At 38.4% G+C, this 20,205-nt stretch overlaps 2 protein-coding genes across 2 annotated transcripts in view; both read left to right on the top strand.

The window, feature by feature from the left end:
- Positions 1 to 3,183: 3,183 nt before the first annotated feature.
- Positions 3,184 to 15,279, top strand: LOC111657207 (transcription factor E2F3). The gene is made up of 8 exons (XM_023409299.2): positions 3,184 to 3,690; positions 5,909 to 6,029; positions 7,258 to 7,388; positions 7,513 to 7,601; positions 8,476 to 8,634; positions 9,222 to 9,336; positions 10,034 to 10,175; positions 11,026 to 15,279. The coding sequence occupies exons 1-8, from the start codon at positions 3,409 to 3,411 to the stop codon at positions 11,313 to 11,315; spliced, it is 1,329 nt and encodes a 442-aa protein (XP_023265067.1). The 5' UTR covers positions 3,184 to 3,408; the 3' UTR covers positions 11,316 to 15,279.
- Positions 15,280 to 15,574: 295 nt separating this feature from the next.
- Positions 15,575 to 20,205, top strand: part of LOC111657204 (threonylcarbamoyladenosine tRNA methylthiotransferase-like) — a gene marked incomplete at its 3' end in the record, with an annotated part of 64,884 nt that continues 60,253 nt past the window's right edge. Inside the window, exons 1-3 of the mRNA XM_023409296.1 lie at positions 15,575 to 15,708; positions 17,081 to 17,244; positions 18,494 to 18,606. Coding sequence (XP_023265064.1) covers positions 17,087 to 17,244; positions 18,494 to 18,606 — 271 coding nt within the window. The remainder of the gene's footprint in view (positions 15,709 to 17,080; positions 17,245 to 18,493; positions 18,607 to 20,205) is intronic.

The following is a 20,205-nucleotide window of genomic DNA, read 5'->3' as shown; positions in this document are numbered from 1 at the left end:
TCAACAGGTTGGATTGAGAGAGAAAGAGAGAGACAGAGAGAGAGAAAGAGAGAGAGAGGAGGGGAAGGGGGGGGGGGTTCACAAGTTCCCTGATGTCGATGATTGGGGAAGCTGGGGGTGAGCAGGGGGTCGAGGCGGAGGAAAGAGAGGGTGGATTGTTGTCGGACATCAGAGAGAGGATGTGTCCCAGCAGCACACTAGCCTGTTTAAGAGGAACAAGAGTCAGTATTTTTCCAGAGAGCTCCACCATGGAGACGCCTCCTTTATGCAGCATGGGACTGATAAGCTCAGCAAGGCAGAGCCAGATGTCAGGCAGATCTGCAGCGATGAAGTCTGCAATTTCCAAGGCCTCTCTTGCAGACCTTTAGAGATCTGCCCTGCTGGCAAGACTCCTGACTTGTGCAGTTTGAGCAGCAACAGGCCCATATCTTCTGAATGTTACTGTTGCACTCGAACGTTAAGTCCACTGCAGGCTTGACAAACACATGGAGGACAGAGGGGATGGTTTGCTCTGTCATGTGGTGCAGGGCTTCTTTCACAAGTTCCCTGATGGCGATGCTTGGGTAAGCTGGGGGTCAGCAAATGAAACCAATCTCTTTTTTCTTCAGCTGTAGCTGGTTTTCGCTTTTGTCCCTCTTGACCCTTGACCAGAGTCAGCTCTGGCTTTTTCATCCACAGTGAGTTCAGACTGGGCGGGAGAGCCTGAGGCTGCATCCTCGGTCTGAGGGTCTCTGCATCCAGTTTGTCCTGGGGATACAGCACCAGCTGGCTGCAAGGCTCAAGCTGATGATTGGCTGTCAGTTCTCTCACCATTCACTCAAGTTAGATCGAACTCAGACAACCAGTCCGCTGTGTCCTTCAGTATGAGGCAAACCCTGGATGATGTCTTTCCTTCCTTTCTGATGCAAACATTTCTGTCACAGTGAAAATCCATGTCCCACTTTGCTGTGGCCACCCGGGCACTGTAGAGACTCCTCATCTCAGTTCTTTAGTGTCTTGATAAAGCTGTGCATGACAGCTCAGTATCTTTGATTCGAAGAGCTTGATGTTGTTGACTGAGTGTCAGGAAGCTTTGGTGACATCCAGCTCCTTCTTTAATTCTAAACAGTTTTTTAATGTTTTAATGCTATAACAGTCTCCTCTGTCTCCATTGTCAGCTCCTTCGGCCTGTTCATGATACTTTTAACACAGCTGATCAGCTCTTTTGGCTTCACCCGCTGGTTCTCCTCACTTTCCTCTGGAAGTCCCTGAATCAGTGAAACAAATAGTTTGACATTGCCAATGCCAATGTCAAACAACATACACAACCCCTTGAAGGAGAAAACTTCAAATTCATAGTAAATGATTCAGACCTGCCCAAAAATTTAATGGGTTCTTCACTGACCCATGCCCCATCTCCCGGACCAAGTTCAGTTTAAATCGGTTCAGTTCTTTTTCCTGCTGACAAATAAACAAACACAGGTGAAAACATAACCTCCTTAGCGGAAATAAAAAGGCTAAGCTATGACTTTTTTATAAGATCCTCAAAGGTCTGACTCCCACCACTTGCAAAGAATGACACAAACATAGCAACTGTTACTGGTGATTTTTCAGATTAGACAATTTTGTTACCTTGTGGATTTCTCATATTGATTATCCACTCATTTAAACATGATAATTCAATAGGTAGAATACATTTTGCTGATGATCAAATCCATTCTTCTGGGTATTTCTTATCTACAAGAATAAAGCTGTTTCTGTTGAGATGAGCTTAAGAAGTTACCCAATAATTTTAACAGGATGAATCTGATCTTATCATGAAACTCTATATTTTTGAAATTTTCAAAATAAAGGGAGAATTTAGTGTTAATTCTACAAAGTGTCCTAATACATAATTGTAATATTTTAATAAGAAATTATCATCTATTTGTTCATATTTGAAGATGTGACTCCCCTTAATTCCTTTGAACCCCTCAACAGGGAGGTCAGAGGTCAGCATCATCTTTAAAGAAGCAGCCTGGTGGTGATTTCTTTTGTACAGTCTATCTATCTATCTATCTATCTATCTATCTATCTATCTATCTATCTATCTATATGTCATAATACCACCACAATAATAATAGTATATAGCCAACTATTATATTTACAGGTTATACAGTACATACTGACATTTCTCTCATGTGGGTTACTTTAATAGCAATAGGCAAAATGTTATGGCCAGTGTCATGCCTGTAGTATAAGTACTAGAAGTAGCCGTATCCTTTACTGATGTAAAAGTAAAAATTGTACAATTGAATACAAACAAAGCACAAGAAATAAATAAATAAATTTGCAAATGTCTTATACTCTGTATGAAATAGGCTAACCAAGGGAATATAGGGCCCCAGAGATCTATGCAGACAACATGATGCAAACATGATACTGCCACACAGTATTTAAGTTTAAATTAAGATATCTTTTAGGAGAAAAAAAGAGGAGGTTGCATTTTGAATTTTATTTGATCTTTTCAATTTGTATTTAGTATCGTCACTACTTTTTATTCTGCTAGTTTTACCAATTAGTAAAATCACAGCAGCCCATTATTTTAGAGGAAGTCAGTATTTAATTCTCAAAGATAATGCTGTCATTCTTACATCCAAGCGATCACAAAAATCAAGTTAAAAAAGGGTCCTAATATTATGTTAAAGCCTGCAAATTCTACTAGCTACTCCTGCTATAAACTTTATAAACTTTTGTTTATTTAGAGCAGACAAAAATCTTGTGGCATTAATTTACTGCATCAGAAGAAAAATAATAAATACATCAAATAATATCAAACTAAAGTAAAAATATATGGCAAGTAGATTTCAGATTTCAGCGTTTATTAAGTACATAGTCGTGTTTCCTGTTCTGTTGTAGGTTGCCTGATTTACCACTTCATCTGTCTCTTCAGCACAATTGGTCACTTGCGCCACTTAGCGTCCTGTCAGGGAACACGCAAGGCGTGACAGGTGACGTCGCCTGTTTACAACTGCCAATGAACACGTGGCGCGCTGACGACTGACTTGTCATTGGCCAATACTGCAGTAAATGGGGTGGGGACTCTTTACTGAAAAACCAATAGCGTCTGGCATGTAAATTCCGTTTGAAAAGTTCCCGGGAAATCTGAGTTTCGCGGGAGGGCTCTTGAGCGCGTAAACCGTATCCCTTCATTCATCAGGCCGCTTCCTGAAGCCATTTCTAGACGGGAGAAACGAGAGTTGCGCTACTTTTTAATCCGTTGCATCTGCCTAAATGCACTTTCATAAAGAAAAATACTTTACAAAAGTCGATGAATCAGACTCTCATCTTTACTTCGGTCTGATTATTTTTGTAACTATTGCCGCGGATTAGCAGCCATACGGGCTTAAAAGTACAGAGACAAGAAAGGGGTTACCCCGAATACGCAAGATGAGAAGAGGGATCTCCTCGGCTCCGGACAAAGTGATTTTAGCGGGGGTTGGGGGCTCTCCTCTGGACAATAATATAATTTTAACAACTCTTTCGGATCGTTTAAACCCTGGACAATCCAACGCTACGTATATCCAAATAATAACCACCTCACCGCCTTGCAACGTTACACAGACATCAAATGTGTGTTTATCCGAGCCTCAGATAAACAACATTTACACAACTCCACAACAAGCTGCAGCAAACGGAGCAGGACAACGACCGGCTCTGGGAAGACCGCCGGTAATAATCTACACAGCTCGTTTGAACACATTTGGCTTGCTACAACTAGCCACAAACACGACAAAATGTTAGCCTGCTAGGTTAGCCGAGCTTGTTGTTCGGGCAGCTAACGTTAGCTACTTAGCCAGTGCATTCCCACGACTCAACCTAGCGAGGTGGCTAACTAACTACCGCTAGCTAAGTTATTCAAGTGGGTTGGTTAAGTGGTTTGTTGACTGTAGGGAAGCAAACCGCGAGTTTAAGTTAGTTTTGCGTTTACAGAAACGCAGACATGTCATCTAATAGCGTGCTATGCTAACTTCATGGCGCTTTTGAGTCTGCTTCACCCTCGCAGGCAGATGGAAATATTGGTAAGAGATGAGTAACGTTAGCGGTGGCCTAGTGGCTGCTGTTAGTGTCTTAATTTGGGGGTTGGGGGATTTGTTGGGCAGCTTGGCTCTTAGCTCATTTTTCGCTTTCTAGCAAGACACGAGTGGCTAAACTTGTGAAGACACGAGGTTATACAATGCTAAAGATTTTCCTCAGCTCTCAAACTACTCGGTAGATATTTCTCCCACACGTCTCTGAAGATGCAAGCCAACTTGGATGAAGCTTAAAATGTGTTAGCTTTCTATGCTAGTAGCATTATTGATTATTAGAGGACAACATTACTCGTTGTTGGCCTTGACCTTAATTCTGCACAAATGTCTTGTGTCCTTCTTTTGTAAATAAAGTGTAACGTTATGGTGCCTTTCATGCCAAGTAAAGTGAAACTTGAGTTTGTTGCTTTAGTGCTGATGCACGTTTCCTGTATTCTCAACATGCACAAACCACACAAAATAGTTTGAGCAGCATTCAGGGTGGTGGTTTGTTCCTGGCTATTCATCTTTCATGAACTAAACCAGTCTCTATCTCAGGCTGAAGCCATGACCAGGCAGGGGGGGTGAAGGGAGCTGCTTGCTGATATAAAATGGCTGACATTTTGGCTGTCAACAGAGGGCATATTATTCTTTCTCATACTAGGGCTTGATCAAGTAAAGTATTAGGGATCTGTTTTAATAATGATTTAAATAGTTTATGTTCACTCAGGGTAAATTAACTTCACTCCTAGAGTTTTAGAGGGAAATGGAGTAAACAGCACTCTGGTACTGGGGTGTTGCTCAAAGACACTAAAACAGGGTGGATCATTGCCACCACAAAAATCTAAGGGTTCCCTACTCACCGAGCCACCATGCAATGTAATGGTGACAATAACCAGAATGCCAATTTAAACTGGCAATAGAAAAAGTATGCAGTTTTTCACTGAAACAGAAACAATACATTATCGGTTCAGAAATGGTTATATTAGGTGGCACAGCATCTGCAATATAAAGGCTCAGGGATGTTGAACACATTGCTTAAACATGGTGTTAAATATTAAAGTAACAAGGCAGACACATAAGTTTGTACCACTGCTGAAGTCAGGTGATGAAACATACTTGGCCTTTGTCAAGCTAAACTAGTAAACATACAATAAGCTCACAAACGGCTCTTGAGCTTACATTGGTAGCAATAACATTTGGATTTGATTAATGGGTAAGTGGGGTACAAAAAATAACTTGATATTCTTACACAGTAGATTGGGTTTTCTTTTAAACAATATTTGAAGTGGCCTGCTACGACAGCAAAATGGCTTGACTGTTCCCTCTGCTCATAGGATCATGTGGTCTTTGAGTATACTCTATTTTAGTATACTCGAATTGGTTTTCTTTGATATTACTGTGCAGCATTGTGATCAGACCCATAAGTGTGACTCACTCTAAAGCCATGTGGTAAAATTAAGTTGGAAAAGAAGAAATCAGTGACTGGTTTTGTGACACATCATCAGATGCAAGGCAAAGTGTATTAAACTGACACAACTTCTCCATGATACTTTGGAGTTTTGATGAAAAACATCTTGTGTCAGACTATGTCCTCACAGCTTCACTTAAGATATTCTGAAATTAAATGCGCGGTGGTTATCAAAACTAAAATGGAAAAGGCTGTGAAGAACAATGTCTTCTCTGATTTGGTGAAGTGTGCTGCAGTGAGTTTTCTGTGTTCATCATCAAACAGTTTATAAATGTTTTCTTTCTTTCTTTTATTTCTATTATAATTTTTTACATTAGATGGAAGACACTGAGGAGAGAAAATCAATGTTATGATGCCTCAGACAACCAAAACACCAGTATTTTCTCTGAACAGTATCTTTTTCTCCTAGGCAAAAAGGCGATTGGCGCTTGATGATTCAGATCACCAGTACCAGTCAGAACCAGCCAAAACTCCAAGAGGCAGAGGAGCGGCAGCAGCTACCAATGGGGCACGGCTAAAGACACCCAGAAGTAAGAAGCAGAATGCTATAAGGAGCTTTCTGACATCCATTCAGTAGTTCAATTCAGTTTCTACCGGAAAAAATGGTTGGAGTAGAAATGGGGAACACACATATTCAAAAAGCATGACAAAGGTTGATTTATCCTCTGCCTACATAAACTGAATTTTTCCATAACATGAAACCCTCCTAACTGCTGCCTAACTAATTCAAATTATATTATCGGGCTTAATCACTGCAGAATAGACAAACCATAAAAGATCCTCTCTGATGTCCCTTAATATTCTGTTTCCTCTCTGCATGTATGTCCTGCACAGTTTATTAAAATAGAATATATGTGGAATTTAGAAAAAGAAATAAAGCATGGACATTAGTTGTTGTATTCACGTTGTATAGCCAACCACTTCATTGCAGTAGTGCAATTATATGGTTGATTCCAGCCACAGGATGTTTTGCAGTGAGGCAGGGCGCTGCTGTGGCCCCTGTGCTCCTCTCTTAAATTCTGTAACTCTCTGATGAGAGGAACTGATGCAATCAGCACAGAGCTATTGATAATGAAATAGAAGTCCAGCTGAGAAATATAACTTTATGTTTCACGCAAAAATGTTTCCAGCTGGAGATTATTAAACCTGAGGTAAACTTCAACCCACTGCTTGACCTGTAGTGTAGCCTTTGATCCCCTCTTCAATTAAGTCACACCACCCCTAGCAGATTGTGACTGATTGAGTTATTTGCCACCAACATTTCCTGATGGAAAAAAACAACCCCAGTTTATTTTTCCAACATTGCAATGTACTTTTGCTATTAAACCTTTAAATGTAGTCCAGGACAAAAACACCACATCAATTTTCCCAAATTGACCACAAAGTTGATTCTACATTTTTGTGACACAGTCCCAGCACAAGATTTAATATGATCAGCTTCATTCAGATGCATTAATGTCAAGGCAGCTGTGTTGGATTTGTTAAAATTATACTGTTGTACTTATTAATATCTTTCTGACACTTCTGCTGCTGTTGGAAACTTTACTTCTTGATATCTTGGGAATCCTGTGATCTGATTGTCTCTTTCACATAATCCATGAAGCCACGTTTCTCTTGACTTCCTGTTTTCAAGTAAAACTGTTTCAAGGGATCTTTGAGTCTCAGTTTGTTCGCCAAAATTCAATATCAAGTATAACGCTGAAACACACTGTCCTTCCCCTTGGTTTCTCTGCTCTTACTACTTTTCCTTCATTATAGCGCCCAAATCTCCACCAGAGAAGACACGGTATGACACCTCCCTGGGTCTCCTTACAAAAAAGTTTGTGGACCTTCTCGCTCAGTCCTCTGATGGCGTTTTGGACCTCAACCTCGCTGCTGAAACCTTACAGGTATCTTCATCTCTGAATGTATCTGTTCACTGCATTTAAAATGAAAATGAATACTGTCAGAGATTCATTTTTGTGGTTAGTAATTTACGCTGTTAATCTAAAGACCCGTATTCTCTACCTTCAGGTACAGAAAAGGCGGCTTTATGATATAACTAATGTACTAGAAGGCATCCACCTCATCAAGAAGAAGTCAAAGAACAACATTCAGTGGATGTAAGTGGTCGTTCTCTCTCACTTGGTAATGTTAAGTTGTGTGCATGTATTGTTACTGCAGTTTGAAGTCTCAGAAAATTTGTGGGTTTATCTTGGGTTGATGTAGCAAAAATGTTTTGCCAGTAAACAGGTTCAAGGTGTTCCTTTGCCTGCACAGGAAGGCAGGTGGCTGCATGCAAGCTGTTGACACATCCAAGTATGATGATACCTGACTGTGCCACACAGTGCGAACATTTAATTAGATCATCATTCATTAATTACAACTTCAGGCCTATGAGTGCATTCATGAATTATTTTTCCCCAGTGTTTTTATGAGGATATGTTGTATCTCTCTTTCCTTTCGGTTAAGATTTTGATGTTTTTGGCCCAAGTTTAGATTTTTCAAAAATAAATTCACTCCGTATATCAGTCACTTAACTTGGAGGAGTCCACGGATGAATAATTGTGTTCATCTTGCACAGAATAACTGTGAAATGAGAGAGAATTTAGCACTTTTTATGAAAGACAAAACAATTTCAGTACTTTGACTTCATTGTGGCCATTTATAGTCCACTTGTCTCTTACAGGGAGGGTAGCCTAGGAACTGGGGTTCCTAGAGAAACCTTATTATTATACCTTATTGTTTTATATTTTTGCCAGTTGAAAATGCAGTTTTCGAGTACAATCCCATATTTTTTAACCCGACTTTCCTCTGCAATATCTGCTCACAGGGAAGATATTGCTTAAGTATTGAACGTCAATCTATGGTACACCAACTCGACCGACAAGGACAAGTAAAGGAAAACTGTGATTAGACACCTTTTTGCACTGTTGAAGCTATTGTACCAAATACTAAATCTGTTTAATTCACTCTCTTCAATCCTCTCTCACCCAGGGGCTGTAGTCTGTTAGAGGTAGAGGGAGCATTGAGCCAGAGACAAAGACTGGCAGCGGAAGTTTCTGCGCTGGGAGAAGAGGAGCAGAGACTTGAACAACTTATCCAGAGATGCAGCCTGGATATGAGATACATGAGCGAGTTGCCAAGCAACCAGAAATATCCTTTTGCTGTTAGGTGACATGTCATCCAAAAGTAAAAATGATTCCTAGCTACCTTTAGTGTTAAAACAACCTGTAACTATGTTCTCATAATTTTACAGCTAAACATAGCTAAATTGATGTCAGTGTGAAATTGTTTGTATGGTCAGGCTGATTCTTGGCTCACGGTGAGTTGATGGTAATATGTCAACAGTGACATACTGAACGGAGTTTTAAAAAATGATCAAAATCAGTCTAAAAAACTTCAGATCAGATTCTAATCAGAGGTGCAAGGCTTCATCTTTCAACTCTTTCTTTAGAGAACACCCTTTAGGACTTTTGATTTTGATTTTTACCGATCATCTTATCTGTCACACGTATGCCGTATAAAGCAAATTTTTTTTTACATTATAGTGTCTAAAATGTTAACTAACTCATCTAGTTTACAACACCGGCATGTGCAGAGCCATGGTATTGCAATCACGTTAGCAGTTTAGATGTTTGTCATCACGTAATGAGCTTTTTCAGGCTTGCATACACATGTTTAGTTTAGTATTAACATGTACGGACATTGTGGTGTTATTTCTTTAACCACTTTTTCTCCACATATGCCTATGTGACATACCAAGACATCAAACAGCTGGGAAACCTCAGAGACCAGACTGTTATAGTCGTCAAAGCGCCCACAGACACCAAACTAGAAGTGCCAGACCCCGATGAGGTATGTATACACGCACAAACGCATTGCCGACATAGATCGGACTTATTGTTGTTGTCTAGATGAAACTTCATCTTCCTGCTCACTTATTCACTTCATCTGTCCTATGACTTGTATTTCATTAACAGAAAATCTGTTGGACATTTGGGGAAAATTGACTTTTTCTCCTCTTACCCAGACAATATTTGTATGAGTTTCAACTCTGTGATGTGTCTGGGACATGCTACTCGTGAATAATAATCCTGTCTGAATGGGGTTTACAACAAAGTCAGACACCTGCTTCTCCCTGCTTCCAATCTTTATACTAAGCAGACTTAACCCTGTGTTGTGGTTTCTAAATAAAAAAAGAATTGACCACTTCACAGAACATGTGCAGTGTGTGAACTTAAGGTGTATACATAATTTCTTCTGACATCCGTGCACCAGGTTTGGAAGTTGCGGGAAGTTCAGTTCACCCTCCTAGAGTTGGTGTTGCTTATTGATTTTTACCAAACATTTGGGGATGACATCTCAGTAACTAAAGGTGTTTCATGGTGTATTGCAGTATTTGCATCAATTTGTACTTGAGTATCAGTTTTGCGTATATACCTCAGTGGAACCGTCTGGAAAGGAGACTTGCAGTTTTAAAAAAAGATATTTCCATCCATCAAGTGCAGTTCTGTTCTGATCTGAACTTATTGAGCTCATTTTTTTATTCCAGAGTTTGTCCATCCATCTGACCAGCACCAAAGGTCCCATAGAAGTCCTGCTGTGTCCAGATGAGGAGAATGACCCCAGGAGTCCTGTAAAAAATGGAAACACAGATATCAATGGGAACTCTCCTTTCCTCAAAGTCCTTCAAGGTTTGTTCTAGATAAGCATAGGTGTTACAGTTTTTAACATGTAGAGGTTTATTTGACTTCCCTTCATCTATGTCTTTAAAACTAAAGAAACAATTTAGTCATGGCTTACATTTATAGGTATTTTTTTTCAGGCATATCATTTTAACAGACTTATGGTAAGCATGTTACAGCTGAGTAAAGCTGAGACTGATGGGGATATGATCTTTGGATTGGGATTGCTGTATCTTGTCATGGGCAACACAACACTTTGGACACGCAGAAAAATTAACCTTCTGGTGGTACTAGATGAAAGTTTGGGGATTTGTTAGTTGTCATCATCTGGTCTGTTCCAAATTTATTGATAGACTGAGCGTCTATTAATGTGGCTGTCAAGGTGTAAGAATTTTTCTGACCCCAGTACAAATACAAAGATCTACAGTGTTGGGACAGTTGTCTGATTGTCTGATCAGTGTTGCTGATGGGTATTTGTTCTTAACTAGTATGGACAATAATATGAAAAAAGATGAGAGTTTACTGTGCAATGCTTTGTTAAACTAGCACTAGAATAATATTTGTTTTGACTCACTTGTTTCCAGTTTCCAACTCTAACCTGACTGATAAACATTTAACCCAAACTGTTTTTATAAACAACTTGCTTGTATCCATGCAACTGTTGGTTCAAAGCCCTGATTCATGGTACAATCAAAGTCAACTGTGATAAGATCCAGAAAGGTAATTTTGATCAAAGTTGAAGTATGGTCTCAAGTGCAATAAGCACTCTAACACCGATCAAAATAGCCACTCAGTTAGCCTACAACTGTCTCTTGGCCATGTAGAGATAATGACTAGTTGATTCCATTTTCTTTCACAGATCCCAGCTGCACGACCGCCTCTCCCAGCCCCGCAGTGGCTCCACCTTCCTCCTCCTCAGCTGTCTCCGTTACTACTCTCTCCCCCATTTCGTCCCCTTTCACCAGTCTTCTCCAGCAGACGGACGACCAGATCCCTTCGTCCTTGGGGCCTTTCTTAAACCTCGGGCCTCCTCTTCTGGAAGATGACTACCTTTTAGGTTTGGGAGATGACCAGGGAATCAGCGATTTGTTTGAGGCCTATGACTTTGATAAAATGCCCTCCAGCCTGGATGACCTCCTGTGCAGCTAGCATTAGCTAACAGAAATTCTGATTAAATGCATGGGAGAGAGATGGAGAATCAGTGAGGGGTTTTGATGCCTATGACTGTCTGTGTAGTTAGTAGAAGCCAATTTTAAATAGATGGAGGGGAAACATTGAGGGCTTTTTTTCAGTCCCAGTGGAACTAAATGCCATGTTCTTACATGGTGTGAGAATTGAATGGCCTTGAATGATTCACATAAAGACACGACTGGTCAATGTGCAGACATATCCATTACTCCTTGTCTCAGGCTATGGAAGGCCTTCAGTGTAGCTGAGTATTGGGGGAACATCTGAAAGCCTTTGCTGTCTATTTGGTTAAGTTTAACGGTAAGGGGAAGGATATCCACCTCTTTGAATCAGGCTAAGGTCACGTCACCGTACAGAGAACAACTCGAAAATACCCCCACATCACATGGCATTAACACACATCCTGGGTGGTTGGGTTTGGCATAAAATTAAAGTGTAAACGCAACTGAGCTGCAAAGATATGATCAACAGAAACCATCAGTAGAAAGCTCAAGAGCAGGGAAGCGGAACATTGTTTACTGTTAAGTCTTGAAGGATGCTGAAAATATGAAGATTTATCATGCCTGTGTTTTGGCAAAGAGAGAATAAGTTCATCTCTGTGTTCCCAGTGATGCACTTCCTTGTCAGTTGTCCAAATTCATCCAGCTAATCCATTCCGAGACATATCCACAACTGTAAGATGTGTTAACGCCAAGTGTTTTGGGGGCAGAGGAGATCCTGAAGAATTCTTAATGGTTGCATTCTAGTACGCCAGTCATCTGTGATTGAATGCCCATACTGCTGACTGTTAAGTAGACATTTTTCTGTGATCAAATGTAGAGCATTTTAGAAATTAAAGTAAATATAAAACACAGGGGAATTTTGGTGCACACCATCCATGGCAGTTACAGTTGGGTTAGGTAGGCTGAGACTTTGGTCGCCTATCTTGTGCCTGTGCCTGCTCAGACACCTGTCAGGTTATCTATTGTATATTTGGGCTTCTAATTATAAAGTTACAAGAGTATGAGTATTTTGTACATTTAAGCACTATTGAGATGTATTGAGAGTGGCATGAATGACTGCTTTTGGTGTGCCCCCGAGTTGATTTAAAGCAAACTGCAAAATGACAATGGAAAATAATAGGAGTGTGTACTCTGAATGCTCTTAGGCATACAGTCTTTTTTGCCTATCCACCTGATCCGTCTGTCAACTACTGATCAATTGGGCAACCTCATATTTTGTACAGTGCAATGACAAATGCAAAAAATGCTCAAAAGTTATGTCTAACCTTACATAACCCAGAAATTTGTGTTTTGTTGCTAACAGAACCCAGAAAAGCCATCACTCCTGGGTAATGTGGGGTTAAGCAAAAACACCTGATGTACCTGTATGAATCTGGCCTGTTAGGACATAAGATGTGCAAACTTGAAATTAATCTCCTACTCTTATTGATCCTCTGTGAATTCAGGACTGAAACTTCCTCTTTCTTGCTGCTTTTCACCTCTCCCTTCCATTGTCGTCAGCAGAAGCTGCCATAACAAAACTTCCCATAATGCCTCCTCAGTTAGACTGTGTGCTGTGAAATTATACTGTGGTTTGAGCTTATCAGAAAAATGTGACTTTGAACCACTTAATGCACACTGCCTACTCAGTGTGTACTGAAAGCAGTGTAGGAGACAGGATAGGTGAGTATTAGACTTTTTAGGTTTAATAAATGTTGAATTTTAATGGATTTTAATACTGTAGAATAACTAATGATATCATGGTCACCTAAGCAACAAAGAACCAGATAGCCACTAATTGAGGCTGCAGCATGTAATGAAGGGCTTATTTTCTGCCATAACAGAATATTGAAAAAATAAAAAATAATTTAAAAAAATGAAACTTTTGTAAGTTAAGCAAATTCAGTGCAACCAAGTCTTGGTGTCGTGTTGTCTAGGGCCACTGAATCTTAAAACAGTGGTTAATCAAGAAAAGCTTGAGGACTTGGTGATCTAAGGTGTAGGGATGTGAATTTGAAACACTATTGCTATTCATTTGTAATAGGTTCTTGTGTTTGATTACGTCCCTGATAATAACAGAAAGCAAACATCTTGTCTGAAACCCTAGCTTTTAAACTAGAAAACCTGCGGCTGCAGGAAATATTGCTGCTGCTAGTGTTAACTTCTCCCCGACCTGATTGATATGCGCTTGAGTAATTGCGTGTGCAGCATGTGTGAGTTAATGTCAAAGATCAAGCTTGCTAAAGAGTAAGCCTGCCATGTGTAAATTGATGTACAGTTTTCTAAATTTTTCAGTGCACAAGGTACTGTAGGCTACCTCTCACTTAATGTTTGACAATAGTAATAGGGCGTAGAGGTAAATGCCATAGTGTGTATGAGTCTTTGAATTCCCCTTTGTCATAGAAATGACCCTTACATTATTTAGATGTGATATTGGATATTACATCGCACTTGTGTCTTTTGAGGTGAGCGAGATTCCACTCAGTCCCAGTGTCATGTTGTCACATGTTAAATTTGAATACTGGGGTGCACATTTGATGGACAGTTAAACGGACAAATGTACTGCAATATTTTTTCGAATTTGTCTTTTTTTTTTTTTTCTCCATAAGTTATTTAGTTTTTTGTCAGTGTTTTTGTTAAATGCAGAGCATCTCTTAAACCCAAAAACTAGTACACATTCAAAGTTAGCTTATCATAATTTTTCTGGTCATTAGGAGACTACCTGCATGTCTGCGTATGCCACTGAACCTCCATCAGTGACTTGGTTGTCCTCTGCTGAAGTGTGTAGGGAGCTTTGCTTCTGTGACACTGTGTGTCCGTTTTAGTTTTGGAATGATGTGAGGGAGTCATTGACACTTTTTTGCATTTCTGCTACTTTCACTTTCACAGAGAGTTTTGAATCCAGTTAAAATGGTATTTTCACTTCATAAATTAAAAACGCTATTATTAACCTGACCCTCACTTATTCAGTTGAGGAGAAAAATAATGATACAGTTTCTGAGTCAGCAGAACTTAACTTAATTGCGCCACTAAGTGAATGAAATTTGACAAACGCACAGAAATGCTCTGATTCACAAAACACAATTTCCCTATAGGCATATTTATATCATTGTATTTTATATGTATTTATGGAAAAGTCAAGCTCAATTTTTTTTCCCAATTTGATTCTCTAACTAGTTGTGCTATTTTCTAAGTCCATTTACATAGGTAATTACATTTTCCTCCATCTATTATAAGCGACCAGAATCTGGTCACAATATTTTATCCACTTTTATGTGATGGAAACATGAATTTTGGAAAGATTGTACCTTTCCATCAGTTTCTAATGGAATGTTAAAGATTGTAATGCACTGCTAATGCTAGTTAGCCAGTGAGACTGTAAATGTATTATGGGTGACTCTTAAAATTACAGCTCCTTCATTTCTAATGTGTGATTCTGATGTGTGATTAGACCTTGCAGAAAGTTATCATTAGGCTAAATGTGGTGTTAACTATAGTCAAGATTGAAACAGCACTGTTTTCCTGCTATTTTCCTATGGTTATTCTTAAGCTGTTACCAAATACAATATATTGATCCGTAAATATTCTGTAATGGTTATGTGAAAAGTTAACTATTTGATTGGATCGAATTGACTGTAAAAGTATGATACTGATGCCTGTTTCCATTAATTACAGAGAAAAAAAAAAGCTGTAATATCACATTACCTTCTTTTTGCAATTTGAACTCATGGTTGAAAGTATCTGTGTGCTGTTGAATGTTAAAGGTAAACTAATTCGATGTTTTTGATGTGTGTTACTCAGTTATATACTGTTTCTTTAACATCTGTTAAATGAGGAATTTGAGTTGTATTTGTTTGGTGGGTGGGGGGTGGGCAAATGGATTTGTTTTGTACTTTGGGCGTTTGTAATTGAAAATTTGAATAAAGACAATATAAATAAGAAAATGATTTGCTAAAATTTTGTTTATGATTTGTCTTAAGGGATTACTTTGCATTGTAATGTTAAGTACAAACGGAAAAAAGCCTGGAAACATATTGGTTGGCTGTACTGCTGTCTGCTAAAATATAAAATCAGCAACCTTAAGAAAAAAAAATTAAGCCCATGTTTTGACTTATCCATATATCGCTTTGTGTCATGCTTAGTTAAGTGACACACTACAAATTACATGAAACAAAATTATCCATAATTCACCCCCTGTATGTGCACACGCGTCTAGTTTGTCCCTCTTTGCCTACCGTCTCCAAGCACAAGTATGGCGGTCTGAGTTGTGACAGCTATGTTTTGATGGTGTAAATAATACTTGTTTCCATTTTCAAAACAAACGTTCCTTGGAATTTGCATTTATCTAAATTAATAACCACATTGCGACCAAGGTAAGGGACATTTACACTATCTTAAGGCGTCTTCCAGTCCAAAATATGATGCACGTGGGTAGTAGCTAGCTAATCAGGCTAGCCAAGCTAACAGCTAGCATGGCAATGATACTCAACAAAATTAAACTCTAGGATGATAGCTATCTGTCAAATCAAATATTTTCAGGGGTTTCTAGTTTTTATCAGTCAACGTTAGCTATTTTATGTCACCTAGCGTGTGTATGCAGTTAGTTTATAGGTGAAAGTTGGGTGAAAATAATGAAAACACTAGCTGGGTATGATAATATAACTTGCACATGGCTAGTTAACGTCAGTTTAATAAACAGCTCAGAAATAAAATTAACGCAGATGTTACCTATATTTATGTTGTTGGATTTATTTGTAGCTATCGTCAACCGCAGCAGCTAAGATGTGAGGGTATGTTTTGGGTGTCACTATTTTTTTTCAAAATCTACACGACAAACCTTGCAAGTAGCTATGGTTTTCAGTTGCGTTTGTCTTCACTATGTCAACGTTTGTCTTCACTATATTTACATACGTCTACCAAAGTAATTGGATGCATATTAACGTCTCAGAAGTTTGGATGTTTGACCTAATTACGTGGCTATTTCTGGCATCCACTAATCAAATTCTTACTGCCAAATACATGAAGCTTGATAGCCTTTTTTTGTGGCTTATTGCTAACAAAATATATTTCTGCACTGTAGTTAAAGTAAGGAAACGTAGAGGAATGAGAAAGCTCTTAGTGAGAGAGATAAAAAAAAGACAAAACAAAGCATTTGATGACATTACCTAGGTCCTCAGAAAACTGGTAATCATTTTGTGATGTTGTTTTATAGACCAAATGACTAATTAATCAAGATAATAATTGGCGGATTAATCAATAATAATTATTGGTTGCTGGCTACTTACTATCCCATCCTTGCTTTACGTAGTATCTTTTCATCAATACTGCTCCTAGCTAGTCTGCGCTTACATTTACAAGACGTTTAACTATTGTATTATTTCTTTCACCTGCAATATTGTTTGTAACTTGATCTTTGCCAAGCTTTTCAACATTCATGCTTACCTTCAGAAATTCACTAGCCCTGTCATACTCTTTGCCTACTGCCCAGAGTTTTGACATAAAATAAATGATAAACAATGAACTTTAGACAGTTTTTTTTCCTGTAAGTAATTACAAATGTAATTATTACCTATATTGTATTAAAATAAATGATTTTATCACATTACCATGCTTGATTTAATAACTGGTTGTCAAGTCTTTCTTAACATCCATTTTTGTTAAGCATTGTCTTGACTACTTACAGGTCTCAACTGTATGATATACGAGAGTAATGCTGTGCTAACCAAAGCTCTGTCTGATTTTTAGACCATCATGCCGTCCAGCTGTGACTCTCTGATTGAAGACATAGAAGACATGGTGTCCTCTAGTGACCCCACTCCTCATGAGAGACAATCTGTTAGAAAGAGTATCATACCAAGGTCCAGGAAGAAAAAAGAAGCTTTGATCAATGAGGAACTCCAAGCTGACAGGTAGGTTAAATGTTTGGTGTAGTGGTACAGTAATTGATAGTATGAAGTAGTTGATTGTGATATTGCTTCAGTATACAGTTTGTTTTAGGCTGATGATGTAAATATCGTGGCATTTTTACATGTCATAGATAGAAAAGCATAGAAGTAATTGATAACAACAGATAAAAAAACAGAATTCCATTTAGGTGAGCTAGTTCCACGGTTTTGATATTACTATGACAGGTCAAAATGTCTGTTGTCTGCCAGAGTTCAGATAACTGCTGATTTTGCACCAGTCTGTCTTAATTTGAGCTTTTCAGTAACTCAAATAGATTTTGATACATGTGGTGGATATATTGACTGTAATATTTCAACATTTGTTTATTTACTCAGAATAAAATGTGAAACAAATAAAAGATGATGTCATGTTTAAAATGTGATAAATTTACTTTTAGTTAATTCTGAAAGTAAAACATCATAAAACTTCCTTTTTGCAATTGTGCTATGTGCAGCTTGTTGTATGTGGATTTTTTTATTTGGAAAACAAAGACAGTAAATTCACTTTTACACTTTTATACATTGTCACCTTATAGTTCTGGTCCGTTTCATGTTCACACAGATTTGTTACAAATGAACCAAGATGTGTAAACATGAGGCTATATGGACTGAGAGAGAACTCATTCATTGGACTGTTACGTTGACTGTCATCCTGTATCATAAGTGCTACATGGATTTGTGGGAAAAAACAGATTCCAGCTGCACAGCCAGCAAGTCATGCAACATTTTACTGCAATGTGCTTATATTGAACTTATTCGGTAACACAAAGACCTCATGGAGGAACAAGTGACTGATTGTTAGCCTGTTAAATGATATTGCCATTGGATATCTTATGTCATGAGTAATGAGAGACAGGTAAAACAGGACCAAAAAAGGCATGTGAAAGTAATATTACAGGGAGATACATTTCACTAGACCACAAAGCGTGGGACACAAGCTCACCACACCTCTGCTTTAACTCCTTTTCACTTACTAATATATCATATCATATAATATCATATCATATCATATATCTTACATCAATAAGTCCTGTGATTTGTCTGCCTTGCTTTCACACCCCAAAGAACCACACCAGTCAGCACCAAGTCCTTACTAGTTCACATTTTGATCAGATTTTATGGCAGATTTATAATGATTAATAATTTAGATATTGATTGTATCATTTCCACACTTGATATAACAAAGACATATTTCATTGTCGTTGATTTGTAGTTTGATCCCTGGCACCCAAAAGATCTGGATGAAAACGTGGGGCTGCAGTCACAACAACTCAGATGGAGAGTACATGGCTGGGCAGCTGGCTGCCAGTGGATACAAGATGATTGGTAAGAAATTTTTTAATTGTGGTGGTTGGTATTAAGTCAAGTGACTGGAAGTCCGTGGAATAAGGAAAATAGTTAATAAGATAATAAAAGGTTAAAAAATTTTAGGTTAAAAGATTTTTATTGACTTTTTATTATTTTTGGTATCTTATTTTATCTTAGGTGTTTATACAACTGATGCCATTACATTTTGTAAACACAAGGGGGCACTATTGCTTTAAAAATAAGCTTTACCTTGAGAGTTATTCCAGTGGTTGACTTAATTTTTCCCTGAATTGAGCTTTATAGGCTGTGTACTGACTTCAACAAACTCAACCAAACAATATTTGGTTGGAAATGGTTAATATGAGGATTTGGATGTTTAGAGTCTGCCAATCTTTAAGCACAAGGTGTAATTTGGCCTTCTGTTAAGAGGAAAGTCTGCAAATGAGTCTTAACTTAGGTTCAAGAGGTTCCCTGAGAGCTGGCCTAACCTGGTGTCTTCCCCAGAACTTAATTGGGGAGTACATTGGTGATGGCAGTTAAGAAAGGGCACACTGATACCGTGGGATGCTTATTAGTTGAGTGTTACGTCTAGAAACAAAACAGAGCACTGTGACTGCATGTCTCCATGGCTTATAGGCATTTTAAATAGAATCTGATGCAAATATGTGACATTCACTGGTAGCGTTGGTATATAAGGACTATATATGTTTTAGCTTTTATGATTTATGATGAAGGATAAGAGATGCAAGTGCTAATATACTTGCCAAAAACAATGTCCAGGGTCATTTAGACTGACACAAATGTTTTTTTGGCAGGAACCTTTTAGGTGCATGTTTGAAAGGTTCCTTGTAAAATACAAATTGTCCCACTGTTAGATTAAGTGAACACTGCTTTTTTAAATATAAATATCAAAAGGGAGGAAATCTGCTCTCTTAAGTTATAACAGTCAAAGCGTATTGCTTCTTAAGAAATCTAACATGTTTTTAGCTGAAGATATGACAACTTTTAAAATATTGAGTTCTCCTTTGTGTTACATATAATTATTGTTATTATTAGTAGCAGTACTAGCGGCAGTAGTAGTAGTTTTATAGTTGAAATATTATATTGCATCTTTGGGTTGTAGTAATCAGACTTGAGATTTTTTCAGAGATGGAAGAAGAGAGTTAATATTGACTCCTCAGGCATTTCTCTCACTGTGGTCTCACAGCCAAAGAAGGACATTAATCACACATTTCAAAAATGCAGATCTGCACACACGCACACACGCACACACACACACACACACACACACACACACACACACACACACACACACACACACACAAACGGCACAATTTACCCATAAACATAGGCCAACGGTTTTCCCTCTTATCTGGTGGTTTAGAGCCTTGATCTCTTTATCTCTTCCACCTTTCTTTGTTTTCACAGTTTTTTTTCTCTCTGTCCCTTGAGTTCCTCTCTGAAATAATGTGTCTCCCTCTCTCACACTCTCTTTTCACTTCGTTGTCTCTCACCCACTTGATTCAGTGGCATATCCTGTGTTAAATCATCTGCTAAGACTTGATATTTAGTGTGCTAATTGTGTTGCCGTAGATCTATTTTGACTCTGTAATTTAG

This window comes from Seriola lalandi, unplaced genomic scaffold (assembly GCF_002814215.2).
Source record: "Seriola lalandi dorsalis isolate HSWRI2012SDOR001 ecotype SW California unplaced genomic scaffold, Sedor1 jcf7180002054387, whole genome shotgun sequence".
NCBI lineage: Eukaryota > Metazoa > Chordata > Actinopteri > Carangiformes > Carangidae > Seriola > Seriola lalandi.
Note: the sequence above shows the minus strand (reverse complement) of the source record. Positions and strands in the feature narration are given on the sequence as shown.